Below are 17,511 nucleotides of genomic sequence, written 5' to 3' on the forward strand. Positions count from 1 at the left end.
CATTTAAAGCGGTAGGTGTCATTAGATTCTGTACCGCGCTCGACAATATTGCTCAAGCGTGTAATGACGCCTCCTCGCCTGAAGGAGGCAGTAATGCTTGTCTTGTCTACCGGAAATGGAAAGAAAGGCAATGAAAAAAAGCTAGCGCCTGTTAAGTCTGCGTTCATGTCTTTAACGGATTGATTCTTGATGCGCACGCATATTTGTCACATAACAGAAATTATGTAAGGGAATAATATTCAACTCATTCATTATTCGTGCCAGGATAGATTGGCCTCGGTGCACTTCGAAGCGTCCCCGAGCTAGCTTAGCTTGCTAGCTGTAACAAAGAGACGCGAAAGTTATCAACACGGACCTAAGCAGAGATCAAGTGCAATTGTGACTTGTTGTGATTGCGTGAAAATGTGCGAAAGAACGATAGAGTGCGAAGAGGAACTTTCTCCAACAAAAATGGTGAACGAGAAAGAACTTTTGGACGCTGTTTTCAAGCCTCGCGTTGACTTCAACACATCAGGTTTGTTCCAACCATGGTCAACCGGAAACCTTCAGTATTATTTGCTTTATGTAGAACAAGAACATGTAGCAAACGACGCGTAATAGTGAACTTTCATGTTGTTTCCAGCCACAGACACCGATAGCGGACGTGTCCACCGTGCAAATTTACGCATGCGCACGAGGGTCATATACGCCATTTTCTCGTGTTGTCATTGGGGGTTCAGTACGATTCCTTCGACCTATTGGCTCCTCCACCCTCACCACACCTACACTTTGACTTTTGTCAACAGTCAACAGTAGTGATACATTCTTGTACAGACTGGCAACCAGTTATTTGCTTTTAAACCTCCATTCTAACCATCGCCGTGGTGGCGGTAGGTGGAGGTCTATTCTCCATGAATGTACTTCCATTAGATGAGTTTTAACCATCGCCGTGGTGGTGGTGTACTATGTCATGTAGTTCTACGTGAATGTACTTCCATTAGATGAGTTTTAACCATCGCCGTGGTGGTGGTGTACTATGTCATGTAGTTCTACGTGAATGTACTTCCATTAGATGAGTTTTAACCATCGCCGTGGTGGTGGTGTACTATGTCATGTAGTTCTACGTGAATGTACTTCCATTAGATGAGTTTTAACCATCGCCGTGGTGGCGGTAGGTGGAGGTCTATTCTCCATGAATGTACTTCCATTAGATGAGTTTTAACCATCGCCGTGGTGGTGGTGTACTATGTCATGTAGTTCTACGTGAATGTACTTCCATTAGATGAGTTTTAACCATCGCCGTGGTGGTGGTGTACTATGTCATGTAGTTCTACATGAATGTACTTCCATTAGATGAGTTTTAACCATCGCCGTGGTGGTGGTGTACTATGTCATGTAGTTCTACGTGAATGTACTTCCATTAGATGAGTTTTAACCATCGCCGTGGTGGTGGTGTACTATGTCATGTAGTTCTACATGAATGTACTTCCATTAGATGAGTTTTAACCATCGCCGTGGTGGTGGTGTACTATGTCATGTAGTTCTACGTGAATGTACTTCCATTAGATTAGTTTTCAGAGAACTTTTGCGTTGGAGGGGAAAAGGGTTCGGGTGAGCTGCTGTTGTGCTTCAAAGAGCAACTTGTACTCCATGACTTTACTCCATCCCAAATCATGAGTTGCTGTAGTTGCTGCATTGGACTGTTCACATTATGTGGAAATAAAGAATCACATCTTGAAGGCTTTCATGACTTGAGCTTCCAAAAAGACCAAAGTTGCTAGTTGCTTCTTTTAGGAAACGGAGTCCCAATGCGAGTCTACGTCGGGGACACCGATCCCTCCTGCTACATGGTCTTATTCTCCAGCCGCCCAGACATGTGAGTTTAGGAAGCAGTTACAGTGCCATCTAGCGTACGTAGTTGTCAGATAGTTGCCAGTTGTTGCCAAATGTATTTGTGGAGCGTGGCCACAATATGAACGGATTAATCACACTGCTAGCCTGCCCTTCGGAAAGACGTGTCGGCCATGACAGTCCCACAACATCTACAGCAAGTCTTTGTCTTCTTGTGTCCTGCAGAGGTCAGTGACGAACAACTCGCCACTGACCACTGGCCATGGAGATCCAGGGTGGAGCAGGAGGAGCCACGGTCCCCCCACATTAAAGAGGAAGAGGAGGAGCCACAGCCCCCCCACATCAAAGAGGAGGAGGAGGAGTACAGCATCAGTCAGGAGGGAGGGCATCTCGAAGAGGGTCAGGTGATTCGCGTCATCGTGAAGAGTGAAGATGAGGACGATGAAGATGAAAGTGAAGAGATGAGAGAGACAGAGCCTCCCGGCAGCAGCGGCTACCGCTGTGGGGGCCCACAACGCGGCAGCCTCCTAGCTCCACTATCAGATAGCGAGGACGTAACGTCCAACTCCGCTGACAGCGATGATGGCGTCCCCAAAGCCGCCATGACGCGCCACCCCGACAGCTCCCGCTGGAAATGCTCTCAGTGCAAGAAATGTTTCTACGACAGCAGCACCCTGAAGAGACACATGGCCTGCCACAGTGACAACACGCACTGGAAATGCTCAGAGTGTGACAAAACCTTCAAGCAGAAGAGCAATCTGAAAAGACACATGAGGTACCACACAGGAGAGAAACCATTCATCTGCTCAGAGTGCGACGAAAGATTCTACGAGAAGGCGCATTTGATCGCTCACACCAAGAGACACAACGGCGAGAAAGCGTTCCCCTGCTCCGTGTGCGGGAAAAGATTCTACGAGAAAGCACGTATGATGGTACACATAAGAACACACACCGGAGAGAAACCATACTCCTGTTCAATCTGCGGTAAGAATTTCTCTGTAAAAAGTAGCTTGTTAATTCACACAAAAATCCACACCGGAGAAAAGCCTTTCACATGCTCGGTCTGTGGGAAAAGGTTTATTCGCAACGCTGGGTTGATAGCACACATGCGAAGACACACGGGAGAGAAAATCTTCAGTTGCAGCGTCTGTGACGGGAGGTTCTCCTACAAGTACCAGGTCAACAACCACAAGTGCGCTGGGGAGACCAGCAGCAGCAGTCAGTGAGGCTGCACGACGTCGTCTGTGCGCTCTCAAGCCGCTTGTTGGCGCTGTGCCGTGCCGAGCAGTGCTCAGCCGTGCCGAGCCATGCCGTGCCATGCCGTGCCATGCCGTGCCATGCTTAGCTTGACTGTGCCCAGCAGTACTACTTTCTGTTGAGTGTTGTGACATTCATCATTTATGCACGGCTTGAAGTATTCCGGCGTTTCAATATGACCATCAAAAAAATAAAAAGAATCTGCCGGACCTGTCATGACACATGTGATTCACGTTTGAACCACTAGATGGTGCTTGGGTATAGAGGGCCGGTGTGAACCACATTAGCTGAAGACAGGAAGTACCCGTAGTAAGTTTGTTGTTGGCTAGTTGCAAGCTGAGATAAGTAAGACAAGTTCAAGATCAACCATTAAGAAAAACAAGCTAGTCTATGCTATACGGATGGAGCCGAACCCGAATTTTCGGAACGGCACGAATAATGACTTTTAACGAATAATTAATTTGAACAAATACTTTTTAAATGTTTGTATTGGGGAAAAATTAAAACCTATCAGAGAGCTGCCTTACTTTGTGAGACCGCAGTGCATGTCCGGATCGTCGGGGGTGGAGCCAGAGCAGTCTGCCCGCCCCTCACAAGTCGCGGAGGAGGAGGAGCCTGAACTTATTAGCATCCGTATTTTGCTTTGTAAACATCCTACCTTTCACCTCAACTGGGTTTATCAGTTATCAGTTTATCAGGCTTGATCAGTAATAGCCGAGTTTGAGAAGATGAATCCGTTGGCCTGCATTTAGTTGCCACTTCTGGGGCTTAGCTCTGTTAGCATTAGCCAGCAGCTGGCAAATGTCAACCCGTGACCTGAAGTCCAGTCCAGATTTGGATCCACCATTTGTCTTCAAGCAACAGAGGGGAGACCTGGAAACAGCTGTCCAAGTACTTCAATACTGTCACTACTGTGTAGAAATGGCTAATTCCTAATAAGGGAAATACTATTTTAGTTCAACTTTTGGAATTAAAGTTGAAATTCTAGCACGCTCTTACCCCGCTTTGTTGTTTTGTTGCAAGCCTACCGTGATGGTGTCCTTTTGGTTATTTGTTCTCATTCCACGGCTGGGGCAAAATGAGGTTGTAGTAACATGGCTCACGTTAGGAAGACCACTTCTGTGGAAATGTATGGGCTTTGTTCCAGCGCTAACCCTAACCCTAGCGGGGGGACGTGTATCTCTGGTAGTGTATTGTTCATGGGGCCTTAGTTTGGGTACCCCTGGTGTAAAGTGTCAGATTGTGTGGAAAAAGCAGAAAAGACGGATGGCTAACAACGAGGAGGAACGCTATCCAACAAAAGAGCAACTTCCCCATGCTGAAGATTTCAGCGCTGCAGGTTAGTTCACTTCATCATCATAGCTCGTTTGTCTTGATATCTTTTATTTATTTACACGAGGTTAGTGATCTCAGTGTAGGTGTGCATGTCCTCCCGTGCGTGGGCGTTTACTCCAAAAACATGCTAATCGCTTCATGAATGTGGGTGAATGTTTGTCTACATGTGCTGTCATTGGCTGGACCCGCCTCTCTCCAAAGACAGCTGGGATAGGCTCCAGCATACCCCCGTGAACGTGAATGACATGCTTCATGGTATATTGCCACAGATAGATGGCAGTTCTGTGGGAAACCCTCATTCTTGTCTCCTGCAGATATCAGGAACATCTTCCCCTTGAGCAGCAGGAGTGGAGCCCCCCCATTAAAGAGGAAAAGGAGGAGCACAGCATCAGCCAGCTCCATCAGCTGATGGAGACCACTGTGGAGGATCACCAGCAGACAAGCTCTTAGCTCCGCTATCAGATAGTGAGCACACGACGTCACACTCTCCTGACACTGATGATGATGATGATGAAGACTCTACAGCTGATATGACATGTCACCCTGACAACACACGCTTGAAATGCCACCACTGCGACAAGAGCTTCGGCCACAAAAAGAACCTGAAAAGACACCTGAGATGTCACACAGGAGTGGGAGTGTACGTCTGCTCAGTGTGCGGTAAAACGTTCACGCATAAGCGCAATTTGACGACACACACACGAACGCACACCGGAGAGAAACCATACTCCTGTTCCGTGTGCAACACACATTTTAGTCATGATTCAGCACTGACTCGACACATGCGAAGACACACTGGTGAGAAACCTTTCGGCTGCTCAGTGTGTGGTCAAAGATTCTCCCAAAGTGCACATTTGACCAGACACAGGAGAATACACAGCGGAGAGAAACCTTTTAGCTGTTCAGTGTGCGGTCAGAGGTTTGCTGAAAATGCATATTTAGTGAGACACACAAGAACGCATACCGGGGAGAAACCTTTTATGTGCTCAGTGTGTGGGCAGAGATTCACTGAAAACGCAGGATTGATAAAACACACGAGAATTCATACTGGAGAGAAACCTTTTACCTGCTCAGTCTGCACCACGAGCTTTCGATATCGCTTTCAGTTGGTTCGTCACATGAGGACCCACACTGATTAGAAGGCACGGAGCTGCTCCTCCTGCTCCCACTCAAAGGGGATGTTGGACAAAACACCACCAGTGAACAGTGAACTCAAAAGGGGAAGAATCCACGATGCCCGTTGCAATGCGGTGATGCTATGATGTGCTGTGATGGATCCACCCGTCTTCTGGTCATTTTCACTTTCTTCAAGGGATTCATAAACTACATCTGTGTCCGTATTGATTGCAATGAATAACCTTCACCTTTAAAAACGCATTTTACTCCCTGAATAGCAATATTCACACTTATTCCTTTTATTAATACACAGAAACTAGAAAGTAGATAAAGTGCATTGAAAGAAATATTGAGATGTATGTTTGTGTCTTGCATGTAATAACATAATAGTACTGTTGCAGTACTATACTGTTGCAATGTATTGGTTGTACAACGACAGCTATGAAATAGTATCATAGAGGATATACTGACATGTATTTATTATATAGTACATAAGGACAGTGTATGGTAAATAGTATATATAGTATAGTATATGGAGGATATACTGACATGTATTTATTATATAGTACATAAGGACAGTGTATGGTAAATAGTATATATAGTATAGTATATGGAGGATATACTGACATGTATTTATTATATAGTACATAAGGACAGTGTATGGTAAATAGTATATATAGTATAGTATATGGAGGATATACTGACATGTATTTATTATATAGTACATAAGGACAGTGTATGGTAAATAGTATATATAGTATAGTATATGGAGGATATACTGACATTCGTACACCCTGACACAAAGCGGTGAACGCTGTGATGTCTGAACTTTCCCACAGACTGCAATCTATTTGTGGTTTAAAAGTACAAATGAGCTTTCTTAGATCGCATCAAACTTAGCCATGACTTACTATGCTTCTCACGGTTGGTATGTAGCCGATTAACCACGATAAACGAGGAAGGACCGTACTCCGTACTCTGTTCGCTAGTCTTGGCCCACCTTGTTCTCACAAGGGTCCTTTATGCTAGCCGGTGTACCAGGCTAGCCATGCCTGCTTTATGCTAGCCGGTGTACCAGGCTAGCCATGACTGCTTTATGCTAGCCGGTGTACCAGGCTAACCATGACTGCTTTATGCTAGCCGGTGTACCAGGCTAGCCATGCCTGCTTTATGCTAGCCGGTGTACCAGGCTAACCATGCTTGCTTTATGCTAGCCGGTGTACCAGGCTAACCATGCCTGCTTTATGCTAGCCGGTGTACCAGGCTAGCCATGCCTGCTTTATGCTAGCCGGTGTACCAGGCTAACCATGCCTGCTTTATGCTAGCCGGTGTACCAGGCTAACCATGACTGCTTTATGCTAGCCGGTGTACCAGGCTAGCCATGCCTGCTTTATGCTAGCCGGTGTACCAGGCTAACCATGCCTGCTTTATGCTAGCCGGTGTACCAGGCTAACCATGACTGCTTTATGCTAGCCGGTGTACCAGGCTAGCCATGCCTGCTTTATGCTAGCCGGTGTACCAGGCTAACCATGACTGCTTTATGCTAGCCGGTGTACCAGGCTAACCATGACTGCTTTATGCTAGCCGGTGTACCAGGCTAGCCATGCCGGTCGTATGCTAGCCGGTGTACCAGGCTAGCCATGCCTGCTTTATGCTAGCCAGTGTACCAGGCTAGCCATGCCTGCTCTATGCTAGCCGGTGTACCAGGCTAGCCATGCCTGCTTTATGCTAGCCGGTGTACCAGGCTAACCATGCCTGCTTTATGCTAGCCGGTGTACCAGGCTAGCCATGCCTGCTTTATGCTAGCCTGTGTAGCAGGCTAGCCATGCCTGCTTTATGCTAGCCTGTGTAGCAGGCTCACCTAGCAAAGTGCCAGCCTTGGAACTTCATGGAGGCAACCTGTCGCGGAGTGCTGGGGCTCACACGGGGGGGGGACACCAAAATCCACCCAGCAGGCTGTCTGGATAAAGTGATGAAATAAGTGAGGCGGTTATGTTGACAATCAATGAGCGGATGAGGAAGGACTAAGTGTATTTGTGAGTTTGTCCTTGTGGACTTGCCGTAGCCGTGGCGCGTCAGTCCCTGAATCCAAGGCTGGACTTGAGCAACACGACTGTTGTGTCCATGTTGGTGCGTTTGTCACGCATATAGGTCGGTATTCTAGATGCTTTTCCTCCTTCAACGCAGATTAAACTCGTTCTTCCATCGTTCGTGTTAGGATAAACTCGTCTCTCCTTCAAGCTAGCTTAGCATGCTAGCTGCTAACAAACAGACGCGGAAGTGATCAACATCGCTGACCAGAGACCGAGTGTGAGTGTAAAGTGTCGGGATCGTGTGAAAATGTGTCAGGTCCAAATCCTGAGAGCGTTGGTGAATCAGCGACTAACTGCGGCTGTTGAAGAAATATTTGTAGTGTTGGAAAGAACCATAGCAGAGTACGAGGAGGAACTTTCTAGAACAAAAGAGGAGAACGAGCGACAACGTCAACTACTGGACGCCGTTTTCAGGAAGCACAGAGCAGGTTGGTAGTTTGTTCTTATTATTTTATCCGTCCATCCATTCCCTATGTCGCTCATCACCACTAGGGGGCGCCCTGGGGTCTTTTATCTTTGGCATGAACATCTTTTGTTAAAAAAAGCGTATTTTGACATCACCAACGTTCGTATTGGTATTTGTTGGATATGTTTGATGCCTTCGGAAATAATACCGAGTCATCGTCTGTCTCCGTAAACGTTGTCACGTGCTGTGTGGTGGCGCTTCAATTGCTAAGAGCACCGGATGTGTTTTATGTGTAAACAAGAAGTGCATTTCAAGCAATCGCCTGGTAGCAGCCACGTGACCTGTAGCCAGTCGTTGGCGGGCAAGTAGATAGATGCCAGGTATCACGTGACATAAAGGTTAACATCCGGGTTCCTCCTTCTAAAAGCTAAAATAGCTTACATCCTTTCCGAGTGAAAGGTCTTCTGGCTGTCTTAGCTGACAAGCAGTGGCTGCTTTGTCTCCAACACGGTGGAACATATTCCATTCCTAACAGAGGCGATTGTTTCCGCATTGCCCATCGTCATCAGCATTTTGGAGTCGGGAAAAGATTTGATTGACCTTTTTTGCTCACTGCAAATTCCATGACTTGATGAGAGCGGCACGGTTTTGGGGTCGTCAGCCTTCATGATCTTTTACCCTTGGACCTTGTTGATTCAGTTTAATCCCATCGGAGAGACCCCCACGTGCCCCTTCAGACCTGGAGCCATGCACCCCCCACCCCTGCTCACTTCAACAACATCAACCTCATTATGTTGATGAAGGTGAAATTTTGGGTGTTAAGCACAATTTTTTTTCATTTTTATTCCTAATTGACGTAGCCCTGGGGGGGCTATGTACCCCACTTTCTGTAACAAAAGTCAACCCAAGCTTTTCTTTTGTCTCCATGTGTCTTGCAGACGGCAGTGAAGAAGATCTCCCTCCTGGGCAGCAGCAGTGGTACTCCAGGGTGGAACAGGAGGAGCCACAGCCCCCCCACATTAAAGAGGAAGAGGAGGAGCCACAGCCCCCCCACATTAAAGAGGAAGATAAGGAGCCCCGGCCCCCCCACCTTAAAGAGGAAGAGGAGGAGCACAGCATCAGCCAGGAAGGACCGGAGGAGTTCCCAGTGATCGGTGTCATTGTGAAGAGTGAAGATGATGAGGAGGAAGGTGAGGAGAAGAGAGAGGCGGAGCCTCCAACAGAAGCTGATGGAGACCACTGTGGAGGATCACCAGCAGACAAGCTCTTAGCTCCACTATCAGATAGTGAGCACACGACGTCACACTCTCCTGACACTGATGATGATGATGATGAAGACTCTACAGCTGATATGACATGTCACCCTGACAACACACGCTTGAAATGCCACCACTGCGACAAGAGCTTCGGCCACAAAAAGAACCTGAAAAGACACCTGAGATGTCACACAGGAGTGGGAGTGTACGTCTGCTCAGTGTGCGGTAAAACGTTCACGCATAAGCGCAATTTGACGACACACACACGAACGCACACCGGAGAGAAACCATACTCCTGTTCCGTGTGCAACACACATTTTAGTCATGATTCAGCACTGACTCGACACATGCGAAGACACACTGGTGAGAAACCTTTCGGCTGCTCAGTGTGTGGTCAAAGATTCTCCCAAAGTGCACATTTGACCAGACACAGGAGAATACACAGCGGAGAGAAACCTTTTAGCTGTTCAGTGTGCGGTCAGAGGTTTGCTGAAAATGCATATTTAGTGAGACACACAAGAACGCATACCGGGGAGAAACCTTTTATGTGCTCAGTGTGTGGGCAGAGATTCACTGAAAACGCAGGATTGATAAAACACACGAGAATTCATACTGGAGAGAAACCTTTTACCTGCTCAGTCTGCACCACGAGCTTTCGATATCGCTTTCAGTTGGTTCGTCACATGAGGACCCACACTGATTAGAAGGCACGGAGCTGCTCCTCCTGCTCCCACTCAAAGGGGATGTTGGACAAAACACCACCAGTGAACAGTGAACTCAAAAGGGGAAGAATCCACGATGCCCGTTGCAATGCGGTGATGCTATGATGTGCTGTGATGGATCCACCCGTCTTCTGGTCATTTTCACTTTCTTCAAGGGATTCATAAACTACATCTGTGTCCGTATTGATTGCAATGAATAACCTTCACCTTTAAAAACGCATTTTACTCCCTGAATAGCAATATTCACACTTATTCCTTTTAATAATACACAGAAACTAGAAAGTAGATAAAGTGCATTGAAAGAAATATTGAGATGTATGTTTGTGTCTTGCATGTAATAACATAATAGTACTGTTGCAGTACTATACTGTTGCAATGTATTGGTTGTACAACGACAGCTATGAAATAGTATCATAGAGGATATACTGACATGTATTTATTATATAGTACATAAGGACAGTGTATGGTAAATAGTATATATAGTATAGTATATGGAGGATATACTAACATGTATTTATTATATAGTACATAAGGACAGTGTATGGTAAATAGTATATATAGTATAGTATATGGAGGATATACTGACATGTATTTATTATATAGTACATAAGGACAGTGTATGGTAAATAGTATATATAGTATAGTATATGGAGGATATACTGACATGTATGTATTATATAGTACATAAGGACAGTGTATGGTAAATAGTATATATAGTATAGTATATGGAGGATATACTGACATGTATTTATTATATAGTACATAAGGACAGTGTATGGTAAATAGTATATATAGTATAGTATATGGAGGATATACTGACATGTATTTATTATATAGTACATAAGGACAGTGTATGGTAAATAGTATATGTAGTATAGTATATGGAGGATATACTGACATGTATTTATTATATAGTACATAAGGACAGTGTATGGTAAATAGTATATATAGTATAGTATATGGAGGATATACTGACATGTATTTATTATATAGTACATAAGGACAGTGTATGGTAAATAGTATATATAGTATAGTATATGGAGGATATACTGACATGTATTTATTATATAGTACATAAGGACAGTGTATGGACATGGAGCATTTCCTTCCTTGAAATTGGGGTAATCGCCATTAGAGCAACCTAAATGTTTTTTGTCTCCTTCAGCATCCCGTAAACAATGGTCCAAAGATGGCGGTCGTTGTACGCATGCGCAATGTTACTTTGCCTGCACTAATTTATTTACTCATCCGACCGATACTTTTTCTCGATCAGTTTCCCCAGACCAGATATTGGCCCCAGGACTGGGATTTACCGTTTCCATAACGTACCCCAGCAAACATCATGATCTTCGTGTCTTCATGAACTCGTCTCGGCGCACGTTGAAGCTTCTCAGGCTAGCCTGGCTCGTCAGATGCTAACAAAGAGACGCGGAAGTTAACATCGCGAAGCAGAGCTCCAGTGTGAGTGTAAGGTCTTGGGATTGTTGGAGAAGAGAGCAGATATTTCAATGTAGACACAACTCTAGTGTTGGAAAGAACAGTAGCAGGAACGAAGTGGAACTTCGGAGAACAAAAGACGATCGACAACGTCAACCATCGGACGCTGTTCTTCTCAAGAAGCACCAAGTTGAAACCATCAGGTAAAGGGACTTTTCCATCGCCCTGCCTGCCAAGGCTGGCCAACATAAATATGTATCCATCTACCAGTGGAGAGCATTATTAAGAGCTTTATTGACATAAGTAGCCAAGGACAAGAGTTCATAGAAGAAGATTCCATCCATCCGTCCTCATGGGGGGATGATGAGATGAAGCCCCATGAGGCTTGAAGCATTCCATCAACTGGTTGGAAAGGGCTTCATTTCTTGATTTCTTGAAGCTTCACGTGCACACGAAGCCACCTGCTGGCCGTGGATGCAACTGCAGGCTGGCCGCCTTCACGTGTGATGGATGCTTTGACGTCTGGCGTCCCAGGAAGGTGTACGATGAAATAATAATATAATAAATGTAATGATACAAATATCGGCACATGTCAAACGCTGAACGCTTGCAGTCCGATGTGGCATCTTCATCATGGCTTTATGTTTTTGTGCTAGCCATGTGTTCTCCTCCGTGTGTCCTGCAGACGTCGGAGAGGAGTATCGCCCCCCCTGAGCGCCAGGGGTGGAGCTCCAGGATGGAGTGGGACGAGCCACAGCCCCCCTGCATTAAAGAGGAGGAGGAAGAGGAGGAGCCACTGTCCCGCTACGTGAAAGAGGAAGAGGAGAGCATGAGTCGGGAGGGAGAGCATCTTGAAGAGCTGGAGGAGTTCCCGGTGATTGGAGTCATCGTGAAGGGTCAGGATGAAGATGAGGATGAGGATGAAACAGCTGCCGGAGACCACCGTGGAGGACCACGAGCCCGCAAGCTCCTCGCCCAAATGACGCCCACCGTGGCCGACGCAGGAGAAGCGGACGTGGTGTCGGACATCCTGAAGCATCCGTTTTCCAAGCGGACGTTTCCAGAGAAGCTGGACATCGTAAGGAGGGGGCGCCCCACCCCCAAGCTGGTGAGCCTGTCCCAGCAGGGGAAGGGCTTCGTTCGCCACTTCCAGAGCAGCGCCTACGAGCGCTACGCCTGGCTCACGGCGTCCAAGGGCCACTGCCGCCTGTACTGCTGGGAATGCCTGCTGTTCGCCAGCGACCGCACGGGCGTCTGGAGCAACAAAGGCTTCGCCAACCTCAGCTGCCTCAGCAAGGCGGCGGTGCGACACCAGGGCACGGCGGTCCACCTGAAGGCTGCTGTGCTGCTGAGAACTTTCGGGGAGCCCAGAGTCGACCTGCGGCTCAGCGAGCAAGCGTGCAGAGAAACGGATCTCCACAACGAGAAGGTGAACAAGAACAGGGAGATCCTGAAAAGGCTGATCGATTGTGTGATCTTCTTGGGCAGACAGGAGCTTCCATTCCGGGGACGCGACGACGCCGCCGCCGCCGCCGCCGGCTGGGCCAACCGAGGGAACTACGTGGAGCTGCTGTGGTTCCTGGCCGAGAACAATGCGGAGCTGCACTACCACCTGTCCACCAACAAGGTCTTCTGCGGGGCCTCTGGGAAGATCCAGAATGATCTGGTTCAGGCTATCGGTGAGGTGATGAGGGCCGAGATCAAAAAGGAGGTCAGCGAGGCCCCCTTTGTTTCCGTCACGGTGGATGCGGCGGCCGACGCCAGCCACTCGGCGCAGCTCGCACTTGTCCTGCGTTACGTGACGGCGGCGGGCGTCAGGGAGCGCTTCGTCACCTACGAAGACCTTCCGAGCAGCAGAAGCGCGGAGGACATTGGCGCCCTTGTGGTGCGCTTCTTGGAGGAACATGAATGTCTGCATAAAGCTGTGGCCCAGTCCCTGGATGGCACGACAGCAGCGTCGTGCGGGCCCCAGGGGGTGCAGGCCAAGTTGAAGGAGAGGGCGCCGTCGGCCTTGTTCCTACACTGCCATGCGCACCCCCTCAACGTGGCGCTCAGCCAGGGGCTCTCCAAGCTCCGAGAATGCAAGATCTTCTTTGCCCACCTCAGTGAGCTGGCCGCCTTTTTCTCCGCATCTCCCAGGCGCTCGCAGCTGCTGGACGATATCTGCCAGCTGTGTCTTCCTCGGGCGCCCCCCCCTCGTTGGCAGCCCACCTGGAGAGTGGTCGCTACGGCGTCTGAGAGACGAGATGCCCTCAAGGAGGTCTTCAAGCACATACTGGAGCATCACGAGCAATACGACGAGGACTCGGTGCGCTGCGCTGATGGATTTCACGCCCGTCTGGATGACTTTGACTTCTGTTTTCTGCTGCACGCCTTCCACGGCATTTTTGAGCAGGGCGACGTGCTCTTCAGGATCCTCCAGAACAAGCCCCTGGACGTGCAGCTGGGTCTGACACGCGTGAAGGACTTTTGCGACAGCATCGAGCTGGAGAGGGAGCGCTTTGGCGCCATCTATGTCTCCACCGTGCACATGGTGGGCGCTCCCGGCGCACCGCAAGGAGACGCTCAGGCGCGCTACCGGCAACTCCACAGGAATGTCCTGGACAACCTCCTCTGCCAGCTGCATGATAGATTTGAAGATCACAAGCAGTTGATGTTCCTCTCCCTCCTGGACCACCAGCACTTCCAGGCTTTCAGGTCCAAATTCCCGCATGCGGCCTTCTCGAGCTTGGCCAAGAGCCACGGAGCGCTGTTTGACCTTCCTCGGTTGAAGACGGAGCTGACTGTCATGTACGCCATGCTGGACTTCAAAGGGAAACGTCCCACCGAGGTCCTGGACTTCCTCCACCAAAAACATCTAAGCGCCAGCATGCCGCAGCTTTACAGGCTGGCGTGTCTGGCCGTCACCATGCCCGTCTCCACGGCAACGGGCCAGCCCGCGTCCGCCCTCAAGAGAATCCAAACCTACGCACGGAACACGTCGGGACAGCCGCGCCAGGCGGCGTTGGCGTCCATGTCCATAGAAAAGGACTTTCTGATGGAGCTCAAACGCAGAGATCATCTCTACGAGCGAGTCATCCAGGTCTTCCTGCACAAAGAGAAGACCATGGACTTCGTCTACAAGTCAGCACCTCTGGTGAGTACGTCATCTCCTCTGGGGGGGTTGTCACCGTGGTCACCATGCGGAACCATCCGCCCGCCCGTCCGTCCTTCTATCCTTCCTTCCATCCACCCACCTGTCCATCCTTCCATCCTTCCTTCCATCCACCCACCTGTCCATCCTTCCATCCATCCTTCCATCCACCCGCCCGTCAATCCTTCTATCCATCCTTCCATCCACCCGCCCGTCAATCCTTCTATCCATCCATCCACCCGTCAATCCTTCTATCCTTCCTTCCATCCACCCACCTGTCCATCCTTCCATCCATCCTTCCATCCACCCGCCCGTCAATCCTTCTATCCATCCATCCACCCGTCAATCCTTCTATCCTTCCTTCCATCCACCCACCTGTCCATCCTTCCATCCTTCCTTCCATCCACCCACCTGTCCATCCTTCCATCCATCCTTCCATCCACCCGCCCGTCAATCCTTCTATCCATCCTTCCATCCACCCGCCCGTCAATCCTTCTATCCATCCATCCACCCGTCAATCCTTCTATCCTTCCTTCCATCCACCCACCTGTCCATCCTTCCATCCATCCTTCCATCCATCCTTCCATCCACCCACCTGTCCATCCTTCCATCCATCCTTCCATCCACTCACCTGTCCATCCTTCCATCCATCCTTCCATCCACCCACCTGTCCATCCTTCCATCCATCCTTCCATCCACTCACCTGTCCATCCTTCCATCCATCCTTCCATCCATCCTTCCATCCACCCACCTGTCCATCCATCCTTCCATCCACCCGCCCGTCAATCCTTCTATCCATCCATCCACCCGTCAATCCTTCTATCCATCCATCCACCCGTCAATCCTTCTATCCTTCCTTCCATCCACCCACCTGTCCATCCTTCCATCCATCCTTCCATCCATCCTTCCATCCACCCACCTGTCCACCTTCCATCCATCCTTCCATCCACTCACCTGTCCATCCTTCCATCCATCCTTCCATCCACCCACCTGTCCATCCTTCCATCCATCCTTCCATCCATCCTTCCATCCACCCACCTGTCCATCCATCCTTCCATCCACCCGCCCGTCAATCCTTCTATCCATCCATCCACCCGTCAATCCTTCTATCCATCCATCCACCCGTCAATCCTTCTATCCTTCCTTCCATCCACCCACCTGTCCATCCTTCCATCCATCCTTCCATCCATCCTTCCATCCACCCACCTGTCCACCTTCCATCCATCCTTCCATCCACTCACCTGTCCATCCTTCCATCCATCCTTCCATCCACTCACCTGTCCATCCTTCCATCCATCCTTCCATCCATCCTTCCATCCACCCACCTGTCCATCCATCCTTCCATCCACCCGCCCGTCAATCCTTCTATCCATCCATCCACCCGTCAATCCTTCTATCCATCCATCCACCCGCCCGTCCATCCTTCTATCCTTCCGTCCATCCACCCACCTGTTCATCCTTCCATCCTTCCTTCCATCCACCCACCTGTCCATCCTTCCATCCTTCCTTCCATCCACCCACCTGTCCATCCTTCCATCCATCCTTCCATCCGCCCGCCCGTCCGTCCTTCTATCCTTCCGTCCATCCACCCACCTGTCCATCCTTCCATCCTTCCTTCCATCCACCCACCCGTCAATCCTTCTATCCTTCCTTCCATCCACCCACCTGTCCATCCTTCCATCCATCCTTCCATCCACCCGCCCGTCAATCCTTCTATCCATCCATCCACCCGCCCATCCATCTTTCTATCCATCCTTCCATCCATCCTTCCATCCACCCGCCCGTCAATCCTTCTATCCATCCATCCACCCGCCCGTCCTTCTATCCTTCCTTCCATCCACCCACCTGTCCATCCTTCCATCCATCCTTCCATCCACCCGCCCGTCAATCCTTCTATCCATCCATCCATCCACCCATCCATCTTTCCATCCATCCTTCCATCCACCCGCCCGTCAATCCTTCTATCCATCCATCCATCCACCCATCCATCTTTCTATCCTTCCTTCCATCCATCCATCCATCCACCCACCCGCCCGCCCGCCCATCCATCCATCCATCCACCCGCCCGTCCTTTTATCCTTCCTTCCATCCACCCACCCGTCCATCCTTCTATCCATCCATCCACCCGTCCATCCTTCTATCCATCCATCCACCTGTCCATCCTTCTATCCATCCATCCACCCACCCGTCCATCCTTCTATCATCCATCCATCCATCCATCCACCCATCCTCCATCCATCCATCCTTCCACTGTGTGGCCTGCATGCAAACCACTCGTCCACCACGCGGCCCACAGCTGTCGTGGTTCTGTAAATCTATGATTGAGGTTTTGTGGGTTCGGCTTGAGAAGGTCCTGCCGTTTCTACAGCAGGTGTTTGTCTTTTTGTGTCCTGCAGACGTCAGTGAAGAAGATCCTCCCGCTCAGCAGCAGTAGTGGACATTGAAGCTTCTCGGGCTAGCTTAGCTTGCTAGCTGCTAAGAACTCCTGACATCTCCCCGCCATTCGAGAAACGACGCTTCCCGCCTTGCTGCCTTTCCATCAGCTCTCTTGGAACAAAGTAGATCCATCCCTGCCTGAAGAAAACGAGGAGGCTTGCAGGCAAGGCAACAGTGCCAATGTTTCGCCCGTTGACCTACGCGCCGCCACCACCACGACGTCACACTACCGCCATCCTGAGGCGGTTTTGAAGACAATGAAAGCCGAGGAAGAAAGCTGTAAGACGCCACAATCCAAACTGTCTTTATTTCCAAGAATTCTTATTTCGTTTTTTACGTACAAAATAAACAAAGTCAGCAGCTCATCTCTGTTGGTGTCCTGCGACAGGAAAACATGCATTTGCCATTGTGTGTTGACGTGTGTTTGACGGGTGTTTGACGTGTGTTGACGTGTGTTTGACGGGTGTTTGACGTGTGTTTGACGGGTGTT

The 17,511-nt window shown here is 49.2% G+C and overlaps 3 protein-coding genes across 4 annotated transcripts; all 3 read left to right on the forward strand.

Moving 5' to 3' along the window:
- Positions 1–115: 115 nt before the first annotated feature.
- Positions 116–4,888, forward strand: LOC131139712 (uncharacterized). 2 transcript variants are annotated; one of them, XM_078795603.1, is made up of 3 exons: positions 116–514; positions 2,056–2,814; positions 4,737–4,888. In XM_078795603.1, the coding sequence occupies exons 1-3, from the start codon at positions 403–405 to the stop codon at positions 4,829–4,831; spliced, it is 966 nt and encodes a 321-aa protein (XP_078651729.1). In that variant the 5' UTR covers positions 116–402; the 3' UTR covers positions 4,832–4,888. The 2 variants fall into 2 exon arrangements, with proteins under 2 accessions (XP_078651729.1, XP_057945550.2); XM_058089567.2 differs by lacking the exon at positions 4,737–4,888 and having other exon boundaries at positions 2,056–4,718.
- A 64-nt stretch (positions 4,889–4,952) lies between these two features.
- On the forward strand, positions 4,953–10,312 carry LOC131139723 (uncharacterized). The gene is made up of 3 exons (XM_078795824.1): positions 4,953–5,559; positions 8,976–9,025; positions 9,230–10,312. Exons 1-3 carry the CDS (start codon positions 4,953–4,955, stop codon positions 9,995–9,997), a joined length of 1,425 nt encoding a protein of 474 aa, XP_078651950.1. The 3' UTR covers positions 9,998–10,312.
- Positions 10,313–11,212: 900 nt separating this feature from the next.
- LOC131139708 (zinc finger MYM-type protein 1-like) lies at positions 11,213–17,410 on the forward strand. Its single transcript, XM_058089562.2, has 3 exons — positions 11,213–11,655; positions 12,138–14,588; positions 16,982–17,410. Exons 2-3 carry the CDS (start codon positions 12,189–12,191, stop codon positions 17,027–17,029), a joined length of 2,448 nt encoding a protein of 815 aa, XP_057945545.2. The 5' UTR covers positions 11,213–11,655; positions 12,138–12,188; the 3' UTR covers positions 17,030–17,410.
- The last annotated feature ends 101 nt before the right edge of the window (positions 17,411–17,511 follow it).

This window comes from Doryrhamphus excisus, linkage group LG13, assembly GCF_037039965.1.
Source record: "Doryrhamphus excisus strain RoL-2023G ecotype Guam linkage group LG13, RoL_Dexc_Guam_v1.1, whole genome shotgun sequence".
NCBI lineage: Eukaryota > Metazoa > Chordata > Actinopteri > Syngnathiformes > Syngnathidae > Doryrhamphus > Doryrhamphus excisus.

Excerpts from the sequence above, each read along its gene's own strand:
- LOC131139708 (XM_058089562.2), top strand. The coding sequence starts at position 12,189 with ATGGAGTGGGACGAGCCACAGCCCCCCTGCATTAAAGAGGAGGAGGAA. Across the intron at positions 14,589-16,981 it reads TCTACAAGTCAGCACCTCTG|ACGTCAGTGAAGAAGATCCT; the intron begins GTGAGTACGTCA and ends TGTGTCCTGCAG.
- LOC131139712 (XM_058089567.2), top strand. The coding sequence starts at position 403 with ATGTGCGAAAGAACGATAGAGTGCGAAGAGGAACTTTCTCCAACAAAA. Across the intron at positions 515-2,055 it reads CGTTGACTTCAACACATCAG|AGGTCAGTGACGAACAACTC; the intron begins GTTTGTTCCAAC and ends TGTGTCCTGCAG.
- LOC131139723 (XM_078795824.1), top strand. The coding sequence starts at position 4,953 with ATGACATGTCACCCTGACAACACACGCTTGAAATGCCACCACTGCGAC. Across the intron at positions 5,560-8,975 it reads CATGAGGACCCACACTGATT|ACGGCAGTGAAGAAGATCTC; the intron begins AGAAGGCACGGA and ends TGTGTCTTGCAG. Across the intron at positions 9,026-9,229 it reads AGCAGCAGTGGTACTCCAGG|GAGGAGAAGAGAGAGGCGGA; the intron begins GTGGAACAGGAG and ends GAGGAGGAAGGT.